This window comes from Rhinatrema bivittatum, chromosome 2 (genome assembly GCF_901001135.1).
Source record: "Rhinatrema bivittatum chromosome 2, aRhiBiv1.1, whole genome shotgun sequence".
In the NCBI taxonomy this organism is placed as follows: domain Eukaryota; kingdom Metazoa; phylum Chordata; class Amphibia; order Gymnophiona; family Rhinatrematidae; genus Rhinatrema; species Rhinatrema bivittatum.
In genome coordinates this window covers 239,118,995-239,141,089 of record NC_042616.1, presented here as the reverse complement: position 1 = coordinate 239,141,089, position 22,095 = coordinate 239,118,995, and the positions used below count along the sequence as shown (strand labels likewise).

The window sequence follows — 22,095 nt, the reverse complement described above, 5'->3', positions numbered from 1 at the left end:
GTGCGTAGCTGTATGGATCCCGGTGTGAACCTGAGGAACAGTTCTCGGCAGAATAGTGCTTGAAGTTCGGAGATGCGAAGGGCCGAACATATTGCCACTAGGAATGCAGTCTTCAAGGTTAGGAGTCATAGGGACAGACCGCGGAAAGGTCTGAAGGAGGCTCCCGCTAGGAAGTCTAGAACTAGATTGAGGTTCCTTAGGGGTACCGGCCACTTTAGGGGTGGTCGGATCTGCTTGACCCGTCTCAGGAAGCGGAAGACATCCGGTTGAGATGCTAGGCTGATGTCTTCCACTTTGGCTCTGAAGCAGGCCAACGCGGCCACCTGAACCTTGATAGAGTTGAGAGACAACCCCTTCTGTAAGCCGTCCTGCATAAATTCCAGGATTGTGGGAATTTTGACTGTCCACGGAAGGATGTCGTGGTCTTCGCACCAGGCTTCGAATATTCTCCATATTCGTATATAGGTTAGCAATGTGGAAAACTTGCGTGCTTGGAGCAATGTGTCAATCACTGCCCCCGAGTATCCGCTCTTCTTCAGGCATGTCCTCTCAATGGCCAGACCGTAAGAGAGAATAGAGTTGTGTCTTCTTGGAGGATCAGGCCTTGCTGGAGCAGATCCCAGTGTGGAGGTAGAGGGAGAGGGCTCCCCGTCAAAAGTCTTCACGTCTGCGTACCATGGCCTTCTCGGCCAGTCCGGGGCCACTAGAAGTACTAGCCCCCTGTGTTGTTCTATCTTGCGGATGATCTCGCCCAGTAGTGGAGTAGTGGTCACGGGGGCGGGGCAGCCGTATAGCAGGTCTCCCTGGGGCCAGGTCTGGACGAGGGCATCGATCCCTTGGAATTGTGGTTCTTGTCTGCGACTGAAGAAGTTGGGAACTTGGGCATTGGACCGGGTTGCCAGGAGATCCATGGCTGGGGTTCCCCAGCGGTTTACTATCAACTGGAAGGCTGTGGTCGACAGCATCCATTCCCCTGGGTCTAGACTTTCTCTGCTGAGGTAGTCCGCAGTGACGTTGTCATTTCCCGCGTTGTGGGCGACTGAGATCCCTTGTAGGTTTGCTTCCACCCATGCCATTAGGGGATCTATTTCCAGGGACACCTGTTGGCTTCTGGTTTTTCCCTGGCGGTTGATGTAGGCAACTGTTGTGGCATTGTCCGACATGACTCTGACAGATTTGCCCCGGAGTCTGTGACTGAACTGTAGGCAGGCTAGTCTGACCGCCCGGGCTTCCAGTCGGTTGATATTCCATCCCGACTCTTCCTTGTCCCATTGCCCCTGGGCCGTCAGTTCCTGGCAGTGGGCTCCCCACCCTCGTAGGCTCTAATCTGTGGTGAGCAAGATCCAGTTCGGTGGGGATAGCTTTACTCCCTTGCTCAGGTGGTCTTCTTGTAGCCACCATTGGAGCTGGTTCCGCACTTCCTCCGGGAGCTGGAGGCGAATGGAGTAGTCCTGGGACATCGGGTTACATCGTAGGGAGCGCTGTAGTGGTTGCATGTGAGCTCTTGCCATTGGGACCACTTCTAGGGTTGATGTCATGAGGCCGAGGACTTGGAGGTAGTCCCAAACTTTGGGGCGAAAACTCTTAGCAGGTTTCGCAATTAGTTCATCAGTTTTCTTCTCCTTGTAGGAGGAAGAATGACCTTGTCTTGTCTGGTGTTGAACTGGCTCCCAGGTATTCTAGAGATTGGGAGGGCTGCATTTGTGTTGACAACCCACCCGAGGTTCTCCAGTAGAGTCTTGACTCTGGTGGTTGCCTGATGACTTTTCTCTGGAGATTTTGCCCTGATCAGCCAATTGTCCAGATATGGGTGTACGAGGATTCCCTCTTTCCTCAGTGTCACCGCCACTACAACCATGATTTTGGTGAACGTCCAAGGGGCTGTGGCTAGCCCGAAGGGTAGCACCCGGAATTGGTAGTGGTGGTCCAGGATCGTGAAGCATAGGAAGCGCTGATGCTCGTGATGGACCGGGATCCACAGACTTCTGACAGGTCCAGGGATGTAAGAAATTCTCCCGGCATTGCCCTTATAACCGAGAGCAAGGTTTCCATGCGGAAGTGTGGTACCCTCAGGTAGCGGTTGAACGAATTGAGGTCCAGGATGGGCCAGAACGTTCCCTCTTTCTTGGGAACGATAAAATAGATGGAATAGTGCCCAGTATTTTGTTGTTGCATGGGCACCGGCATTATATCCTTCAAGGTGAGCAATTGGCCAGTGTGGTTTCCACTGCCATCCTCTTGGAGAGGGCGTGGCAAGGAGATTTCACAAATTTGTCCGGAGGGATGTTGTGGAAGTCCAGAGAGTATCCCTCTCGAATGATGATTAGGACCCACTTGTCCGATGTTATGTCAACCCATCTTTGGTAGAATAGGGCAAGCCTGCTCCCTATGGATGGGCCGGCTGATTCTCATTATGGGGTGTGGCTGGGACCTGGGCCAGAGCCTGCTCCACTCTTGTTGTGTTTGTTCCGCAAGGACTGGCCCCTGCCTGCGGGGCGAGGAGCTTGATATGTGCTTTTGTAGGGTCTAAAACCCTGTGATCCTCTGCCCTTAGATATTCAGGGAGGGGCGTTGGCCTCTTCTGTTCCTGTCCTCCGGTAGCCGAGGTACTGGGGATTCGCCCCATTTGTCGGCTAACTTCTCCAGTTCACTTCCGAATAAGAGAGCCCCTTTAAAGGGCATTCTCATAAGTTTCGTCTCATGAGGAACAGAGGCCGACCCTGTTCAACTGGAACCGCACCAAGCCGCACGCACAGCAAGCCAACCTGCGCACCATCACCAAGCATGGGCCAAGCCAAAAACTTATCCTGGCCCCAGCAAGTGAAGGAGCGGCGAAAAAAACACACGCGCAGCTCCAACAAATTGCCCGAACAGCAGTAGCAACAAACCAGCAGCTCACAAACTATCACATACCTTTATCTCTTTTTTTTTTTTTTTAACTTTATTGAAAAAAAGGATACAGCCCTCAGAACTGTAATACAGAGCTGTCAAGAAAACATCAAAATACAGCCCTGGGAAAGCCGCCTGAGTAGCTTCATGAAGGGGAGAGATCTGGACCACTAGATTTGCATCCCATGGAAGCCAGGAGCGAGCATACAAAAGGGTCACCGACCCCCAGCTCCTCCACCTCAACCATCAGGGAAGAATCCCACCAGAACTCAAACACCTTGTGGAAGGAAGGCTTATCACCCCAGTCCAGTCTCCTGAGTGCCGAACTGCAAGTTTAGCACCATTTTCCATCTGCTGGAGACAGAGAAATATTGAGGAACTGCAGGTGGCATGCTGGGTTTTGTTACAGTGTCAGTAAATCGTTCTCTGCCTCAATCCTGCTACTCTGCTGTTTAAAAGCTTAGGCTTTGTACACTTGGTTTTAAATAGGTAAAAGTTATTTTGAAATTTTACTGCCAACATTTGGCAGTGATAAACTAAAAAGCATAGACTGAGAAGTTTATTTACTCTCCAGTCCCCTTATGAATTTATGTTTCCTGACTACAGCACTATCCCTATACTATATTAACATACATGGTGGCTAGGTATCTATCAGAAAAGAGTGGATGGCCTAGTTGTTAGTAATGTGATGAGAACCAGGGTGATGTGAGTTCAAATCCTGCTTCTCCCATTGATCCTTTTTGTGACCTTGGCAAGTCACTTTATCTCCCATTACTTCAGGTACACAATTAGGGGTATATTTTCAAGGAGTTATGTGCATAAAATTAGCATATATGTGTATTAAGTACCTTGCAATCACGTACATGCCAATTTAGAAATACAAAACATATGCGCATATTTTCAGTTTTACGCACATTTACCTGCACCAAAAAGGGGCAGGCTACAGACATTCTGGGACGGGGCCAAGAGATACAAGCATAAGTTGCTATTTTATAAGAGATTTACATGAATACATTAAGCAACTTATTCACACTATTTTACACCTGCTAATTATTTAGCACAATTGATATCAGACTCATCTGACATCTGCTACTAGTTGGGTGGGAGATCTGGATGAACTGGCGGGAGTCCAGGGTGAAGAACTAGGAGGGCCTCCTGGAGACAGACTGGGTGAACTGCTGGAGAAATTGGCAAACTGATTTCAATTAAGTGCGCGTGTTTTAAAATATACTGTCTTGTATGTATAAATCAGAGTTTTATGCAAGCAAGTTATATTTTTTTTGTGCATAAACTATATGCGCATATTTTATAATATAGGGAGGAAAGGTTCATGCTTTCAATGCATTGCAGGTATTTGCATGTAATCAGACATACACATATTTTATACTCTGCCCATACTTGATACGCACAGGTTATAAAGTACTGCAGTTGATCTCAGTGTGACCATATAAGTGTATATATGGGGCCTCGTGGAGTTTTTTTCGAAAGTTAACCTCTTAAGACTGTAAGATCATTGAGACAGGGACTAATTGTATTCAATTGTAATTTGTTTTAGAGCACTTGGTGGGGGGGGGGGGGGGGCTTAGGGTGTACATAGGGAGGAGGAATAGCCTAGTGGTTAGAGCAGTGGGCTACAAACCAGGAGACCAGGGTTTGAGTCCCACTGTTGCTCCTTGTGATCTTGGGCAAGTCACTTTACCCTCCATTGCCTCAGGTACAAAACATAGATTGTAAGCCCTCTGGAGATAGGGAAATACCTACATGTAAACCGATGTGATATCTCAGATTGAATGTCAGTATATAAAAAATATATATCTCAGATCGAATGTCGGTATATAAAAATATATATAGATATATATATATATTTTTTTTTTTATATACCGACATTCGATCTGAGATATCACAAAGTGACTTGCCCAAGATCACAAGGAGCGACATATAAAATGTAATCCACTATTTCAGATCCACTATGGAATCCTAGCCAGAGAACATTATAAAATGAAAATGCATAAACAAAATCAAAGGCAGAGCACAACAAAAATAATCAAGCCTTTAAAAGGAAAAGAACACATCTTTTACATTTCTGCCATTTTTCGTTAAGTGCATTTGTTCACATTCTCCCATCCCAGCAATGATCTGTTTACAGTTCACTAACTCTTCTCAGTCTGTAAGCAATGAAAAGAAGCCAAAAAGAAAAACACCCTAAGATATGCAGGAAAACAGTTGTATAAGCCTCAAGAATATGAGGGTATCCACTCAAATGATCACTCTGAACCATCATGCCCCACGCTAGCGACTTCCAGTGCTGCAGAGAAAAGGATTAGAAAAAGCACTACTATTGAAAGAAGGCAGGTTAGTAGTTGATGGGCCATTCTGAACTTTCCCGGCAAAAAGAAACTAGATATGCAATCAACAAGTTATCACAGGAAAGGCTTGAACTGGGTCTTTGTAACACAGTCCTTCAAATACCTCCAAGACAGGTCTAGCATTTTCTTTAAACTTAGTTACAGTTTGCTTTTATCAATTAAAACTACAAAAAATGTTGAGTCCAGAGCAGCTTGGGATAAAACCACGATCTGCCAAATTCTGAATGTACATCAAATTCTCAGACTTTCTATCAAATAAAGAACAGCAAAGAAAAGTACTGCAAGCAAAAGGAAGGGGTTTTACCCTGGATTGCTTCTGAAGTTCGTTGCTGAGAATCTGGACAGCTTCTCCATATCTTCCATCTTTTATCTAGAAAACACACAAATTAAAAATGGGTCAGTAACCGGATACAATTTCACATTTCTACATTCTAACTTTTATATAGCCCAAACATATTGGGAAATAACTTCCACAGCATGAGTTACTACATTGATCCATCCTCAATAGACCTTGCTTTTGGTAAGAGGGATGTGAAAAAAAAAATGACAATAATCAGGGTTAATCTCTGGAAACTTCCTCAATCATTACTGACATTAATATGAAGTCATCCCTACAGACCACAAAATCAAGCTGATATTTTGTGGTGATGATGATGATGGAAAATGGGAGAGAAAACACAGTTAGCAATGTTTTTGACAAAAAGTTCCACATAAAGAAAAAGTGACAAAAACAGGATAAATCAGATGACCATAATATTTTACCCCAATTGCCCCTCTCAATCCACTCAAATATCTTCACAACCATTAAAGCAGATTAATGTGCTGGCAATAACAAACAAGAATCTAGGAATGAACTAGATGACCATTTAGACGGTAGATTATGAGTGGAAAACAGTGAGAGGCGGATTTTAAGAGCCCTGCTCACCTAAATCCGGGCAGATTTAGGCGAGCAGGGCCCTGCGCGCCGGTGGGCCCATTTTACATAGGCCTACCGGCGCACGCAGAGCCCCGGGACTCGCGTAAGTCCCGGGGTTTTCTGAGGGGGGCGTGTCGGGGGCGGGCCCGATCCGCGCGGCGTTTTCAGGGCGTGTCGGGAGCGTTTCGGGGGCGGGCCGGGGGGCATGGTTACGGCCCTGGACGGTCCGGGGGCGTGGCCGCGCCCTCCGGACCCGCCCCCAGGTCGCGTCCCGGCGCGGTAAGGGGGGGTTTAGACAGGGCGGGGTGGGTGGGTTAGGTAGGGGAAGGGAGGGAACGGAGGTAGGCTGCGCGGCTCGGCGCGCGCCGGCTATACAGAATCAATAGCCTTGCGCGCGCCGATCCCGGATTTTAGCGGATACGCGCGGCTCCGCCGAGGGAGGCATAAATCCCCGCGCGCCAGCGGGCCGCTAGCGCCAGCAAAAGTACGCCAAATCGCGCGGTTTGAAAATCTACCCCTGATGTTTTAACTTTGTTTTGTATCTCAATAGGCAATGAAGCAATATCTGGATCCCATTTCTTACACAAAGATGACTATGATCTTAATGGTTTCAATACAGATGATTGAAATTAATTCTTTATATAACAGATACAACAATTCCCCCCTTCCACGCAGTTTGCAATGTTTAAGGGTTATACCCCTCATGCAAGCTTTACCTCCACTCCATCTGTTTCTTGCTAGGGATTCAACAAGCACACCCTTCCAGCACTCTTCTCCTATGGTTTCTTTTAGCAGGTAAATTATGTACTGCAGCACTCTCCAGTGTGAAGCAGCTCGACACATGATCCCTTATCATAATGCTCTTTACAAGCCACTGGGTGCAGCATTTCTGTTGGATGGGAGGTATTTTTCTTTTACTTTTAATCCAACTTTTAGCTCATTTTATTATTTATTTATTTATTTTTAATTTTTATATACCGACATTCTTGTATAATATACAAATCATACCGGTTTACATTAAAACAGGAGATGCAGAAAAAAGTTACCTTTGTCAAATACATTTAACATTAATAACAATGAAAATTGTTAACAAGGGATAACAACTATGAAAAAAGAGAAAGGTAAACAAAAGTGGAAGAAACATAGAAGTTAAAAAGAAAAAAAACGAAAAAAGGTACCACCAAGGGTTGCACGAAGGGGTGCACAAAGGGGAGTGCCCCTTTGTCGCGCCCCTTCGGCACGCGACGCCAGGTGGAATGGCGCCGTTTACCAGCTGGGCTGGATGACATCACAAGGGGCGGGTCTCACGCTCACTGTTTTTCTTCATAGCGATCTCCATTCACATTTTAAAGCTGATTTTTTTTCTTTTTTTTTTTTTAGCTTTTCTCTTCAGTGAAGCATCTCAAAAGTGCCCGGTGCTGGTGGGCAGCCCCCTCCGCCTCGGTACCAGGTGGAATGGCGCTGTTTACCGGCTCGACACTATTACTTAAAGACAATGCCTATAGGCTCCCATGGACTGCAGAAGAAACTGCATAATTAGCCTGTTGCCACATAATTTACAACCTGAAGCACATTAACAAACTTGAGGTTCACCCAGGCTAATGCAATCATCTGAAGGAAGCTACAGTGCCTGCTATTCAACAGCCAGGGTAGGCTTAGCAGGGCTTACTACATCTACCCCATTGTCAGCCAGGTAGACTAAAGAAATTTCTGAGCTGTCTGGTGCTGAGGAGCGAGTGCAGGAGAATGAATCCTGCTCGCTCCTTAAGTAAATGTGAAAAGCTGCCGAGTAAACAGTCAGCACTGAAGCTGAAAGTGCCCCAAATGATTTTTTTTTTGTAGGCTTGCAGGGGAATGTGTTTCCCTGCTGGCCCAGCCGGGGAATTGAAAGTCCCGGGAGATAGTGAGGCAAAGAAGCAGCTAAATAGGGGGAGTGACTGGACCACCAGTATCACCCCAAAAAGGTACACCGGGAAAGGAGCCTAGGCTGCATAAAAACAAGGGGTGAAAACCCCCCTAGGCCCCCCAAGAGCAAGGAGACAGTGCTGTCTCCTGAGAGAAAACAGAGCCTGTTCAAGAGTCTGACATAGCTGTCATTCGAAATATATATATATATATATATATATATATATATATATATATATAATTTTTTTTTTTTACAATTTAGAGATACTTGCTTGATCTGACAGGAATAGGGAAAAAGAGCCCAACAGGGCAAAGGCTAAGAAGATAAGCCAGGGAACCGCAGGGTGAGCTGTCGCATCTGCTGGAGACAGACAAATACTGAAGGGTTGCAGGGTAGGCTCTGTCCTGATATAGGATACCCTTTCAGTTTTGGTCTGTCTCCATCTGCTGGACAGGAGACTCAACCCACAGTCTGGACTGATCCAGATACGTACAGGGAATAACAATTATGTCTACTTTATGGGATCTGTCAGGTATTTGTGACCTGGATTGGCTACTATCAGAGACAGAATGCTGGGCTCAATGAATCTTGGTCTGACACAGCATGGCAATTCTTATGTTCTGTTTAACCCACTGAAAACTAATCTCTCTGCTTCATGCTCCAGCCCTTCCCCTACCAGGCAGCTTACAGGGAAAAGAGGGGTGAGGCTGAGGCAGACAAGAGCCAAGGCTAAAATTGTCTGCCACCTAATCCAGATACTCCCCTCCTGCTGTTCCCCTTCCCTTCCTGAAGGAAAAGGAGGGGAGTTTTGAGTGGACAGAGCAAGCAGTCAGTATTTGATCCCTCAAATTCTTTTAAGTCAAACCAAAGACAATTTTGATATAATTCCTGGAAGGAGTTTAATCTCTTTAGAACAGTGTTTCCCAACCAGTGTGCCTTCAGACCTGATTTGATGAGCCACAGAAGAATCACCATTGTCTAATGTTTAGATCCAGGTCAGCATCTGGGCTTTGCTCTCAGCACCTTTCAGTAACAAGAGACACCATAATATTAATACTTATTTGTATAGCGCTAGTGGACATACACAGTCCTGCTTCAATACATTCTAAGTCCTTAATATAGAGGACCCTAACACAACTGTAGGAAAAAAAAGAGAAGGGAATAATATCCCAGTCTCAAAATATAAAGATATAATTTAGCTAATTCGGATCATGACTGGTGTTCAGAGGCATATGTTATCTCACCCAAGCTTGACTGTACCCTGTTAGAGTCCATCAAGCTAGGGTGAGAGAACACAGTAGAAATGTCATCTTTGTGAGACTTTCCTCACTCCAAATGATGTCAATTTTCACCAAGGTGTACTGTGCTGTTCATACGTCTCACTCTACATGAAAAACTGGTCCCTAAACCACCACCAACACCTCACCTCAAGCTATTAGATGGCCCTCCTATAGAGATATAAATACTTTACTACTATGAAGGCCTTGTAGGTAGTCTGTCTCTCTTTCTCTCTCTCTAACTCTCAATAGGAATTATTGCGTGGTGCAAAACGTTTACCGCACCACACAATACTACCGATGCGAAGCAGTATGTTATCATATGGTACGGTAATTCTAAAATTACCATAAACATGCCCCTTTTTCTTATTGCGGGAGTTATCCATGCGTTAAAATAATGCACTTTGATGAATCAAGATGTGAGCCGGTTACCCGCACCACACTGATTTATCCCTTCTCCTGCACTTGTATATAGAGGGAGCAGTTCTATTATGATGGATTCATCTGTATATCTGCTCACTCTCTCCATTTGTTTTTAAATCTGGAAGAGAGACTAGTAAGGTTTCCAATGTTTCTCTATTTCTTCTTGTAGCCATATTTATTTACACACATTTGATTTCTGCTATATTCATAGTTCTATGCAGAGAACAATTTTAAAACATTCATAAAATAACATTGACGACAAAAAACAAACATGAGCCTCTGCCTCTTTTTGTCCACATTACCTGGTGGGTGGAGGCTAGTGTACCACAAAACATTTTTGTTAATGTGCCCTGGGTATAAAAAGGTTGGGAAACTGCTTTAGAAATAGGTCATCTTTATACAAAAAGTTCTCACACCGGCATATATCACCTAAAATACACCAGCTCATAAAGACCTGGTTATATTTTGGAATTCTACGGTTGGTCCTGTTCCACAGCTGGCAGAGATGGCATTAATTTAAAATTACTAAACAATCCAAACCGCAATAGGAAGAGAATTATATTCATTCAATAAAAGTATAATAACTATAACTCAATGAGCAGCTATTATGAGATTATCATAGCCAGATGCCATCGTGCACTAACATTGGTGCTACAGGCTGACATCTTGTAGTCTAATGGATCCTTTATTTTTCAGAGCAAGGTGGAATGCAGGGTGGGGAAGTTGCCAGCTCCCCTCGGCATAACATTTTTACATGTGGGAGGAGATTACAACTTTACTTTACCTCTTCTTACGAGGATTAAACAAAGCTTTGGGGATTTGGGCAACGGGGTGATAGGTTGATATGGCCAGATTTTTTTTTTTTTACATGGGGGAGGGGTGTGAAGAAATTGAGCTGTTGACCCAAAAGTTTTCTCTTTTTATTTTAAACATACTCATCTATATGTTGAATATAGCCAGGCAGGTTTAAAGTTAGTCAGTTACATGTAGGATTGTTCTCAGGCACAATCAAAATTAGCCAGATAAATTATCCAATTAATGCTGAATATTGCAGTTAGCCCTCCTGGAATGCCTCCAACTTATCTAGATAAATTTTATCTGGTTAACATTTTATCTGAGTAAAATTTATTAATTTAGAAGGACCAAAAATGTAAACCTTGGGGTTTGTCTGGGAAACTCAAAAGTTTGAATCCCTCTGAATATGGACCTCATCATTTCTATAAACTTAATACTTAAAAAGTTGCATACTACAAAAAATAAAATTGAAAAAAATTTCTACAGCATTGCAGAATTTTTTTCCATCACTGCAATGTTCTCAGTCACTTCAAATTGCTTATCTTCTCCTAACCATTTTTGTTTTTCTTTCTTTTTATATTTGTATCGCTTTCTTTCTCTCTTTCTTCTTCTCTCTCCATATGGTTCCCAATACATCACTTTCCTTTATCTTGCTCTTCCTAGTCTCTCTTGCTGATCCATCCCACGTCTTTTATCTCCATTTTTCACCACTCCATCTCTTGCCTCATTGTTTTCCTATCCTCCCTTATTCCTCATTCTCCCTTTTCTATCTTTCCAATCCATCTGTCTCTACCCCTTCCATCTCTCCCTCCTCTTTCCTATCTCTACAGCTGGTTCTCCTCACCTCTCACCGGTTCCTCCTATTGCCACAGCCAGTTCACAGTTAATCTTGGTGGTCCACAATTGCAGATGCTCTGCAATTCAATTCCACATAAATAACTTCTGGATCTTTCTCTGCAAAGAACTGCCAGTTCCTTATTATGGCTCTCTGCAGGCTGTACCCTCCCTGTTAGCTGCCAGCTACTAGTTCCAGCCTTACACACAGGCTCATGCAATACTGTCCACTGGCCGCAGTGCACAGCTCAACACACGATTGGATGCGCGTTTTGGACACGCATCCATTACCCCCTATGCAAAATGGGAGGTTATCGTGTCCAAAATGCGCATCCAACCCAGCATGTAGCTAATAGCACTCATCACTTGTCAATTCATGTGAATGAGGCTATTAGCTGTTTTCCCCCCCAATGCAGAAAAAAATGTATGCCTGATACCATCAAAAATTAACGCCTCCTCCAGAGCAGACATTAATTCTTGAGGAGCCCAAAAATACTGCTTTTCTCTAGTTCCTCCGACTTAATATTGTAGCGATATTAAGTCAGAGGAACCGAAAAAGGAGACCCCTAAAAAAAAAAAAAAAAAGTGTGCCGGCAGTCATGTTAGGAAAAGGGACGCTCAATTTACGAGCATCCATTTTCCTAAACCTCTGACAGCCACCTCTCCTGGGTGCCTGATCCGTGGAAGCGTTAGGGATACAAAATGTTCCCTAGCGCCTCCTTTTTACCACGGCAGCCGATTTAAATATTAAATCAGGCACCTAGGAAAGGTGGATCAGCACGAGTTAAGAGAGCAGGTGCTCAATCATGTGCGCCCGTGTAACGTGCACTGATATTGTACTGGCCTGACAGAGCATATCCTCTCCTCAGAGCTCACTGCTGCTGATTCTTCAACTGGCTCTCGGGCCGATACAGTAAGGTGCGGTAGAAAGAGGTGCGTTAGGGCCGGGCGCACCCGCGTTTGCTCCACGCACGGTTTGGATCACATACCGCTCTATACACTATTTAAATGGCATGCAAATGCAAGCCGCGTCCAACGCGCGTCCATGAAGCGCAATCCATTTTACTGTATAGGCGCTATACAGCGCCTATACAGGTACCAGGAAGTGGATCCCAACTTTAACCAAAAGAAAACCTAAAAACCTAAAATCCCCTCCTCCCGAAGCAAGGCAGGCGAAAAGCGACTCGACTTGTAAAGTATTGTGAATAAGTGTAACCAAAGTAAACTTTTTCTTTCTTTCAGCCCTCTCTGCCCTCCTCCGGAGGCGCGCACCGCGGCTCCCCTGCCTCCCGGGGGAAGCCGGCGGTGAAAGCGGCTTCCAGCAGCCCCCACCGGCGAAGATGGACGAACGCACGCCCGTAGTGCACGGGCGCTCAAGCCAGCGAAAGCACATGAACGGGCGTGCGTGACATCACGGCGTATGTTCATACGCTTCGCTGGCTTGAGCGCCCAAATTGACGGGCCCCCAAGTCACGCACGCCCGTTCATACGCTTTCGCTGACTTGGGGGCCCGTCAATTTGGGCGCTCAAGCCAGCGAAGCGTATGAACGTACGCCATGACGTCACGCACGCCCGTTCATGTGCTTTCGCTGGCTTGAGCGCCCGTGCACTACGGGCATGCGTTTGTCCATCTTCGCCGGCGGGGGCCGCTTTCGCCGCCAGCTGCCCCCGGGAGGCAGGGGAGCCGCGGTGCGCGCCTCCGGAGGAGGGCAGAGAGGGCTGAAAGAAAGAAAAAGTTTACTTTGGTTACACTTATTCACAATACTTTACATGTCAAATCGCTTTTCACCCTGCGCCTTGCTTCGGGAGGAGGGGATTTTAGGTTTTTAGGTTTTCTTTTGGTTAAAGTTGCTTCAGGAGGAGGGGAGAGAGGACTGGGGCTGCCCCGGAGACCGGCACCCATGGATGCGGCCAGGGCAGGTGAGCGGGGGCTGGGGGAAAGTTTGCCGCCTACCTTTACCCCTGCCTCTAACGTAGGGGTAAGGGTAGGTGGTAAATTAGCAGGTTAAACACGCGGCAAAACTGCAGGTTTAAAAAGCGATAATCGGGGCGCGCGTTACTGTATGGGAGGGAATAGCTAATCCGATCGTTTACATCTCATATACATGCCGCGGACGGAAAGGGGTACCCGTTGACTTAAAGAAGCGGAAAGGATGGGTTAAAAGGGATAGTGAATCGCAGATTGGACTAACACGGCCAAATTGTGAGTAGAAAGCGGGTTAGAAGCAGGGTAGAAGCCGCACTTTACTGTTTTGGCCTGTCTGTTGGGCCACCATCTGTCTCCATTCTAGCAACTGCTTGCTTGCTCCTGGCTCCTCTTCCTTCCATCACTGTCTATACCTGGATCTGTTCCCCTCCATCATGTCTTCTGCCTTGCTGTCCACTGCCAGATGAGCTCTTCCAAGTGGCATACGGCAGGATTGCCTGTCCTAGTAAATATATGTGCTGACATCCTGCAAGATGATGCAGGAAAGTTCTCCTTACCTCACCCAACCCAAAATGTTAAATATTGCTAAAGTAAATTGTAGACTTTTAAAGACAAAGCTTCTTGCTGGTATGGGTATTCAACAGTGGAAGGGAAGAGACGCCTCTCCCTCTCCGCCCAAAAAAAAACAACCGGATTTGGACATTAAACACTTGTTCAGGAGGGAGCTCTGCTTACTCTACTCAGGCACCACTAAGGATAGAACTTTTTCTTGACTCTGCTCTCTCATTTTCCCTCAGTCGATCTTCCTACAGTGTCACAGTCTCATCTCCTGCCACTACTACTTGGGCGCATTCAAATCTATTGCTTATCATGGTTTCACTGCAGTCGTACTATATGGTCTATTTAAAAAAAAAGCTAAATCCGACGATAAAACGTGGGCGTGTTTACACACACCCGCGTTTTATGGGGACCTGCACTTTCCCTCGGATTTCTTCCACTCTTACTCACCAGCCTATACACCGCCGCCGTGTACTCTCCGTCTTTGATCTGTAATCCGGTCATTCCCACCCCTACGAGGAGGTCGGCCCTGGCCCAGCTTTTCTCACGCTCCATAAACATCCGGTGGCTTCCTTGGCTCGCCTGGTAACCGATCGGAAAGTGTCAGCACGTGACCTACACGCCGACAGTGAGCGCGCACGAAAGAGAACGCGTGCGCGTCGCGTAGTGATGATACAAGGGCCTGGCTGAGTTCCTTTTGCTTTTGTCTTTATGATAGTGATTCTTACGGTTGCACGAGCCCCCAGAGTTGTGGGTTTTTACTTAATTTTCGTGAGTATTTTAGAACGGTTAATGAGTGGAATTTAATTGAAGACAGGGACCACGTTATGTACTTGGGAAACGCTGCAAGAAATTAGAGCTCTGCCTGTACCAGAGAATCAGGATGTGCGGTGGGATAGTCTTAACCAGATTCAAAGCCTTCACAAAAGTGGCATAATACAACTGCCAAGTCAACAATAAACAGACATTCTGAGCCAGCAGTAAATAAAAAACAACACTAAATTCCACCATAAATCCAACTATCTGGTGAAATAGTCACAAATGTTAACCAGTTAAACAAATTGAAACCATGACACCTTAGCTGAAAGCACTCCAAGTTGATTACCATGAAAGCCAAAAATCAGCTATTCACCATGCACAAGTCTGTGGGATCTCACTAGCTCGGAAACGTAGTTATTTTACACTAGACTTTAATCAGTTTTGTGTAAATTCACTTTTAAAAAGTTGGTAAACTGCAGTTCCCCTTGACTATTAAGGGATTCGTCCAAACGAGAGCGCTGACGAAAATTCCTAAAAACTTTTCAATGCAAGAGGTTTTGCCACGTAGTGTTGTAATCGTTTTTATCCCCTTTGTTATCTAAGTCCCTAAGATTTTGCATTCTAAATAGAATTCCTTACGCTTATTTAAATGACTTATGGAACCACATGGCTCGCTGCCATGTCAACAGCGTGCCTGCCGTATCACGTGACGCCCGTTACCTAGCTACCAGACACTACCCATCAGGCCGAGGGTACTGATGTCATTTCTGGGTCCGGGTACGATGTTTCTATTCCAAAAAAAAGAAAGAAACTTGTTTAAAAATCAAAACGAAAGCAGAGTGGATTCGCGGCACGTGCAACCAGAGCCTTCACCGTAAAAGATAATCTTTCTCCTTCCGGGAGACCACGGCCTGAATCCGACCACTTGCCAAATTTGACACGTGGGGCTCTGAATAGTGCTGCTTCACCCCTCTTTTCAACACAGTCCCGCCAAGAGGGAGGAAAACGGAGCAGATGTGCCTCCCTGCTCGGTACGGGGGCGGCAGTACAGCATGGGCTGGACATTAGCAAGTCGATGCCGGGGAAGAAGGTGGGAGAACGGACCACAGCTTCTACTGCCTTGACCCGCTGCCTCCAGTCAGGTATTCCCCACAACGGACACATTAGTCCGCCTAGGGGCACGATATTTACACGTGTTCTTATTAACTTTGCGAGTGGGGAGCACGATGGCATTTGACGTTTCTACAATAAATACACTTCCCATAGACCCATTAGTATGTTTGTCCAGACTAGCTTGTAAACTCTATGGAGTAGGATAAGCACTGTCTTTTTTTTTTTTATATACAGAACCGTGTATGCTTTAGAAATGATAAATAGTAGTAGAATAGAAAGTGTTGGAATAATGAGTGGACAAAAAGCAGCAAGGCAGCTATGGGCTTCTTTGCTATGTATCTGAGTAATAGGATAACATTCTTCTTCCTTTCATCTGAAACATAGTAACATGATGGCCAGGGGCAACTTTGGCACCAGGCACAAAGGGCCTGTGCTCCGAGTAACAGCAGCCCTGCTATTTTTTTTTTTTATTACAGTTTACTCTGCCAGCAAAGAAAATATACAGAAGCCATGAATTATATTAATGAACACAACTTGATAAAACCATATTACTAAAATATGCATCAGATATTTGCAGTAAAAGCCAATTCTCTGCTAAATGACCTATAACTACAAAAATGTCATAAACCTAAGACAGCAAATTACTCGAGTCCATATCTGCAATATCCACTGGTCAAAAATGGCAAACCCTGTGTTTAACACTCCAGACAATGCTTCATTGAAAAGACCCAACAAAGACCTCTGTTTCACCCAGTGAATGATTAATTCAGCGTTCTTGTAATATATGGCATACACATACCAGCAATGGCAATGTGAGATTTAATAACTGAACAGTAAATTGAAGAAGCATGTTTGATGCAGTGAAATATTGAAGAAGAGATATACCGTACTATTTGATAATTGTTACAAATCATTTGTTCTGTGTGAGGTGTCTTTCTGGTAATCAACTTCTGAAGACTTTTGTTTGTGGCAAACATCCCCTGAAGAAGTCTTTCACCAGGTGAAACAGAGGTCATTGTTGGGTCTTTTCAATGCCACAATGTCTACTGTTGAATACAGGGTTTGCCATTTTTGACCAGTGGATATTGTATTGTTTCATGTATGAATGACTGACTGATGTGAATGGTTATTTTCTTATTTAGAAATGTAGTATAATTCATTGTTAAAAATAGTATTTTTCAAATAATAAGTAGTAATAAATAAAGCAATTTGAATGCAGTTAGTTTATGAAACTGTTATTTGAAACCATTGCTAGCAAAGGTTTTTGATATATAGTGAGAACTGAGGGTATCACGTTTTTCATAATTCAGATTGTAACACTTATTTGTTGTCTCCTGTTCCAGTTGTGTACTATATATATGTATTGTATAATATATGTATATATGTGTTTTTTATGCTTGTAAGTTTATACAAGGTAAGATTGATCTTATTTCTGAGTAGTTGGAATGAATATAATACGGATAGACTGGAAACTTTGCTGACTGTAAAATCAAAGTGCTTTATAGTACAGCCTGAAGAAGAGATTGGCTGGTCCTGAGGTAGCTCACTTGAAGGGGCCCCATTGCTGCTGCTTGGCCCATTTAGTTGTTGTCAGTAGCAGCAGGGTGATGCCCTTGGTTTGTCCAGCTTCTTTCTCTGAAAGAGAGAGGAACCAGTGTCACTGCCTGTTCCTGGATACATATTTCTAAAGGCAAGGAGCCCTCTTTATTTTCTTTTGAACAATTTCATGACCTGCTTTGGTCTAAAACCTATTGTCCAGTCAGACTTGCATGTTAATGTGGCTGTACAGTTAGACACTATGATTTTGCAGTGAGATATGTTTCTTTTTAAATAATACAATTTACAGTCTCCAGCACAAAGCAACAGAGGTGAAGAATGATGCCTTTTTTCATTTTGCCTTCCAAAAGATGAGCATTGCACGTGAGTGACCGGAAGAAGATGTCCGGCACTGGGATCGGTCAGGAAGCACTATGGGTACAGCATCGTCCCTGGTGAATCCTGGGGAAGTCATCGAAGACACCTATGGAGGAGGAGGGGGGGAAGCCTGTGAAATCCCCGTGGAGGTGAAGCCCAAGGCACGGCTCCTTCGCAGCTCCTTCCGACGGGGGCCTCGGGTCATCGGAGCGAGCTTCAAGTCCACGGCCTCGGTGGATCTGGAATATGCCGCAGAGTACGAGCGGCTGAAGAAGGAGTATGAGATCTTCCGAGTCAGCAAAAACAATGATATTGCTTCCATGCAGAAGAAGGAAGCCAAGCTTGACAAGGAGAACAAAAGACTGAGGGCAGAGCTGCAGGTGAGTGGAGGTTGGTGGCTTGCGACTGCAGCAGGCTTTTTCAGTTTTTATTTAAGGATTGTCACCTTGTGAGAAGGAAGTGCACTTTGTGCTACAGATCGGGGTTTGTAAAACCAGACCCTTGGGCCAAGAATGCTTATGTTTTTAAAGCAAAAAAAACCCTGAAACTCGCAATCATCCTCTGGGTATAGAGAAATACCTACAGTGCCTGAATGTAATCCATGTTGAAATACCAAAAGATGAAATATAAATCAAATAATTCAATTATTGCTATTATTTGTCGAATGCCATAGTGTGCCTTAGTGTGCTATAGAATAAAATAAACACAGAGAGGGTGCAGCTCTGCAGGGACCTAGTCACAGGGTGATAGTAACTGATAAGACAAAGAGAGCAACTCGTGCTGGTTGCTGTGGTGAGAAAATATTAGGCTAAAGCTCTAGTAGAAGCTTTTCTAGATGTGAAATATGTTTTAGGGCAAGAGAGAAGCTCAGTCAGCTACAGGCTAACTGTGGAGAATTTGACTCAAACAAATTCTAAGAAAAATTCCTCTCTCACTCACATAAACTTTGAATGCTATTGTAATGGCTATCAGAAGCTGCAGAACTAGAGCAACTGAAATGGCAAATGCTGAACAGGGAAAATCCCTAATACACAAAGAACTTGTGCATAACTGCAGCCAGGCTAAGGGGCTGCAGTCTAAAAGGCCACAAATCATCATGAATCTGGGAAATCATATCAGATGCATTGTGTTCGTGCTAAAAAAATAAATGTAGCACTCATTTAGAAATGAGTGCTACATTTATCAAAAGGTCCAGTTCCCAATGCAGCTGTGTTTCAAACCATCCGGTTTGAAACAGTGGAAATTCTTCACCAGCTCTCTTTAGCGAGGGTTGTACCCAGACTTGCTTTGTGGCAGGGTGACGGCCCATCCTGTATGGTGCTTTGGGGGGATTCTCAGACCAGCCATGGGGACCCAGTTGACCTTAAAATTGGATTTGGACTTCTCTGCAGTTTTTAAGTGGATCATGTTGATCACAGGATAAATATTATTAGTCATTAAATATTACATCCGTAGCTTAATACGCCATAATTTTTTTTTTTTGTTTCAAGTTTTTTAAACAAACATAATATAGGCAACCTTTTCTACTTGTTTTTTGTCCAGGATGTATAACTGACGGATGTTTACATTCTTAGCATCTGTTATTATGCAAAAGTCCTTTTTGAATGTATTAAGGCATTTGAGCTGTGTATACCTCCTGGGTGATTTGAACTTGATTGACTTTTGAGTTTTCCAAGTTCAAATTGAGCAGAGGATGCCAGGAAAACTAAACAGAGTTCTAGAGGCATGTCTAATGAGGAGTTTAAAATTGCCAGTGTAATTCCCCTGGACACCTGAGCTGAGATTTATTCCTGTAGAAGATCATTTATATCAATCTACCCCATCTCCTCAGTTGTTGCAGTCTTCGGCTTTGATCTCTTTCCAGTTTGTTTATTTTATTTTGGACATGGCAGTGTCTTCCTGTTCCTTTTAGACTTCCAGTTCCCTGTACATACCCGGATCAGTCCAGACACCTGGGTTTTGCCTCCCCTCCAGCAGATGGAGACAGAGAAGTTTGAATGGACTCTGCCCTATATCCTGAGGTGCTACCTAGAGTCTGTCAGTATTTCTCTGTCTCCAGCAGATGGTGGAGGTGCAAATCCCTTTAGTCTGGATTACCTAGTATTTCATTTAAAGGAAGACTTTTCTCTTGAGTCTAGCATATTAAAAAAAAAACCAAAAACAAAATAATAACTTAGGAGAGGAGTAAGAAGAAAAGCAATCTGAGGAGCCTCCCAGGAGGTTTGGCAGGTCCTGGTGGAACCATCCCCCCTGGTATGTGAGGCTGAGGAGCGGAGGGTTGAGAACCCTGTACCCGGCCCCCTTTGGCAGTCTCTGAGGATGATACCGGAGAGCCCAGTTCACTTACCCTCTGCGGGGGACAGGTCCTGTTTCTCTTCAAAATTTAAAAAAAAAAAAAAAGATCTGAGGTAATAAATTTTATTTTTGCCTTTCCTCGGCGGCCTTTCCGGACCTCTTCATTTCCCCTCTGCGGCGCGCTGCCTGCCGGCTTCCCGCGGCCGTACCTCTCGCTGGGCTTTTCTTTCTAAATGTACTCATCAGGGGAGGGCCCCGGGGGGGGGGGGCCCCCCTGATTCTTCTTCCTCATTCTCCGATTTTGTCTTACTGCTTCACAAGGCTTTTAAGGCTCACAAGGCTGCTAGGAAACATGGTATGAAGGCTCCTCATTCAGCCCTGGCGCCCTCAGCCAGGGGCAAAGGGGATATTTTGTCCCACAAGCGGCACAAACCCCCGGGGGGGGGGGGGGGCGTAAATTCCTCGAAACCTAAACGGCCGCTCAGATCTGTATCTTGCCCCACCAACAGTTCATCTTCGGAGGTTTCGGATGTCGATCAGTCCCACTCACTGAATCCTCAAGGTCCGGATGCGGAGCCAGACCCTCAGCCTTCCAAGCAGTTGAACGCACAGATGGTCGAAGGAGATGATCAAAAGATCCTGTGTTTGTTCCGAAAAGATGAGTTGGGACCTCTTATTCCCACTATCCTGGAAGAGTTGGGGATAGAGGTTCCTCAGGAAGATTCAAGGCTGGGAGCCGTTGATCCGGTGATGGTCGGTATTAGGGGCCCAGCTCACTCTTTTCCTTTTCACATGTAGTCACTGACCTATTGTTTCGGGAGTGGGACACTCCGGATTTGGGCTTGAAAGTAAGCTGAGCCATGGACAAATTGTATCCACTACCAGAAGATGCCCTGGACTTCCTCAAAGTGCCCATGGTGGATGTGGCGGTCTCCGCAGTAAGAAAAAAGACCACCATTCTGGTGATGGGAGCCACAGCCCTTAAGGGTTTGCAGGATCGCAAATTGGAATTGCAGCTTAAAAAGATTTTTGAAGTGTCAGCTCTCGGTGTACGTGCTGCTATGTGCAGCAGCTTTGCGCTGAGGGCCAGCCTCCGCTGGGTGCAGCACTTGCAATCAGTGGCATCCCTTTCTGAGCCAGATGTTATTCAGGCCGGTTGGCTGGAGGCGGCAGTCGCTTACAGTGCAGATGCGCTTTATGATCTTCTTCGCACTTCAGGCAGGACTATGGTTTCGGCTGTCTCGGCCTGTAGACTCCTATAGCTCAGGAACTGGTCCGCGGATGTTTCTTCAAAAGCCCAGCTGGGATCCTTACCCTTCAAGGGAAAGCTACTCTTCTGTCAAGAGTTGGAGGATATGATTGAGTCTCTGGGAGAGAACAAAGTCCATAAGTTACTGGAGGATAAGCCCAGGAAGGGGATCCTTTCTGCAGCAGTTGTGATTCCGGGGGAATCGCCGTTTTTGATCCTCCGGGTCCTCGTCGTGGCAGGATCCTGGATGACAACATTCTTGGAATCAATCTTTTTGTGGCCGACGTCCTGGCAGAGACGGAGCCCCACAGGCACATGGGGGTCTCAAATCCGCACAATGAAACCATGCCGGTTCACTCCTCCATACCGAAGATAGGGGGCAGGTTGTCCCTTTTCCTAGAGGAGTGGACCAATTTGACCTCGGATCAGTGGGTCCTAAATATAATAAAACACGGTTACGGTTTAGATTTTTCTCAGCCGCTCCACGAGCGATTTTTGGTGTCCCCGTGTTCTTACCAAGAAAAACGCCTGGTTGTGTGCAACACCCTCAGACGGCTGCTGGACTTGGGCGCCATCATACCTGTACCCACCGGAGAACTCAAGCGCGGACACTACTCAATTTACTTCGTGGTACCCAAAAAGGAAGGTACTTTTCAACCCAACCTCAAACTAAAGAGAGTCAATCGGGCTCTAAGAGTGCCCTGATTTCGCATGGAAACTCTGCATTCTGTGATAGCGTCTGTTCACAGGGCAGAGTTCTGGGCGTCTCTGGACCTGACATATCTGCATATACCCATCCGCCCCGACCATCAAAAGTACCTACGTTTCTCCATCCTTTGGCATCATTTCCAATTTTGTGCCCTGTCCTTCGGTC

The 22,095-nt window shown here is 45.3% G+C and overlaps 2 protein-coding genes across 8 annotated transcripts in view; one reads left to right on the top strand and one right to left on the bottom strand.

The window, feature by feature from the left end:
• Nucleotides 1-14,484, bottom strand: part of LOC115084432 (tetratricopeptide repeat protein 30A) — a 156,824-nt gene extending 142,340 nt beyond the window's left edge. For both annotated transcript variants that reach the window (XM_029589320.1, XM_029589321.1), the window contains exons 1-2: nt 14,342-14,484; nt 5,560-5,625 (exon numbers count right to left, since the gene is read on the bottom strand). In XM_029589320.1, the coding sequence (XP_029445180.1) occupies nt 5,560-5,625; nt 14,342-14,452 (177 nt within the window). In that variant the 5' untranslated portion in view covers nt 14,453-14,484. The remainder of the gene's footprint in view (nt 1-5,559; nt 5,626-14,341) is intronic.
• An 80-nt stretch (nt 14,485-14,564) lies between these two features.
• NPHP3 (nephrocystin 3) overlaps nt 14,565-22,095 on the top strand; it is a 232,133-nt gene continuing 224,602 nt past the window's right edge. For 4 of the 6 annotated variants that reach the window (XM_029589318.1, XM_029589316.1, XM_029589319.1 and 1 more), the window contains exons 1-2: nt 15,402-15,792; nt 17,671-18,057. In XM_029589318.1, the coding sequence (XP_029445178.1) occupies nt 17,734-18,057 (324 nt within the window). In that variant the 5' untranslated portion in view covers nt 15,402-15,792; nt 17,671-17,733. Of the gene's footprint in view, nt 14,663-15,401; nt 15,793-17,670; nt 18,058-22,095 lie in introns of those variants that run through there. The other 2 variants (XM_029589315.1, XM_029589314.1) reach the window with 2 other exon arrangements.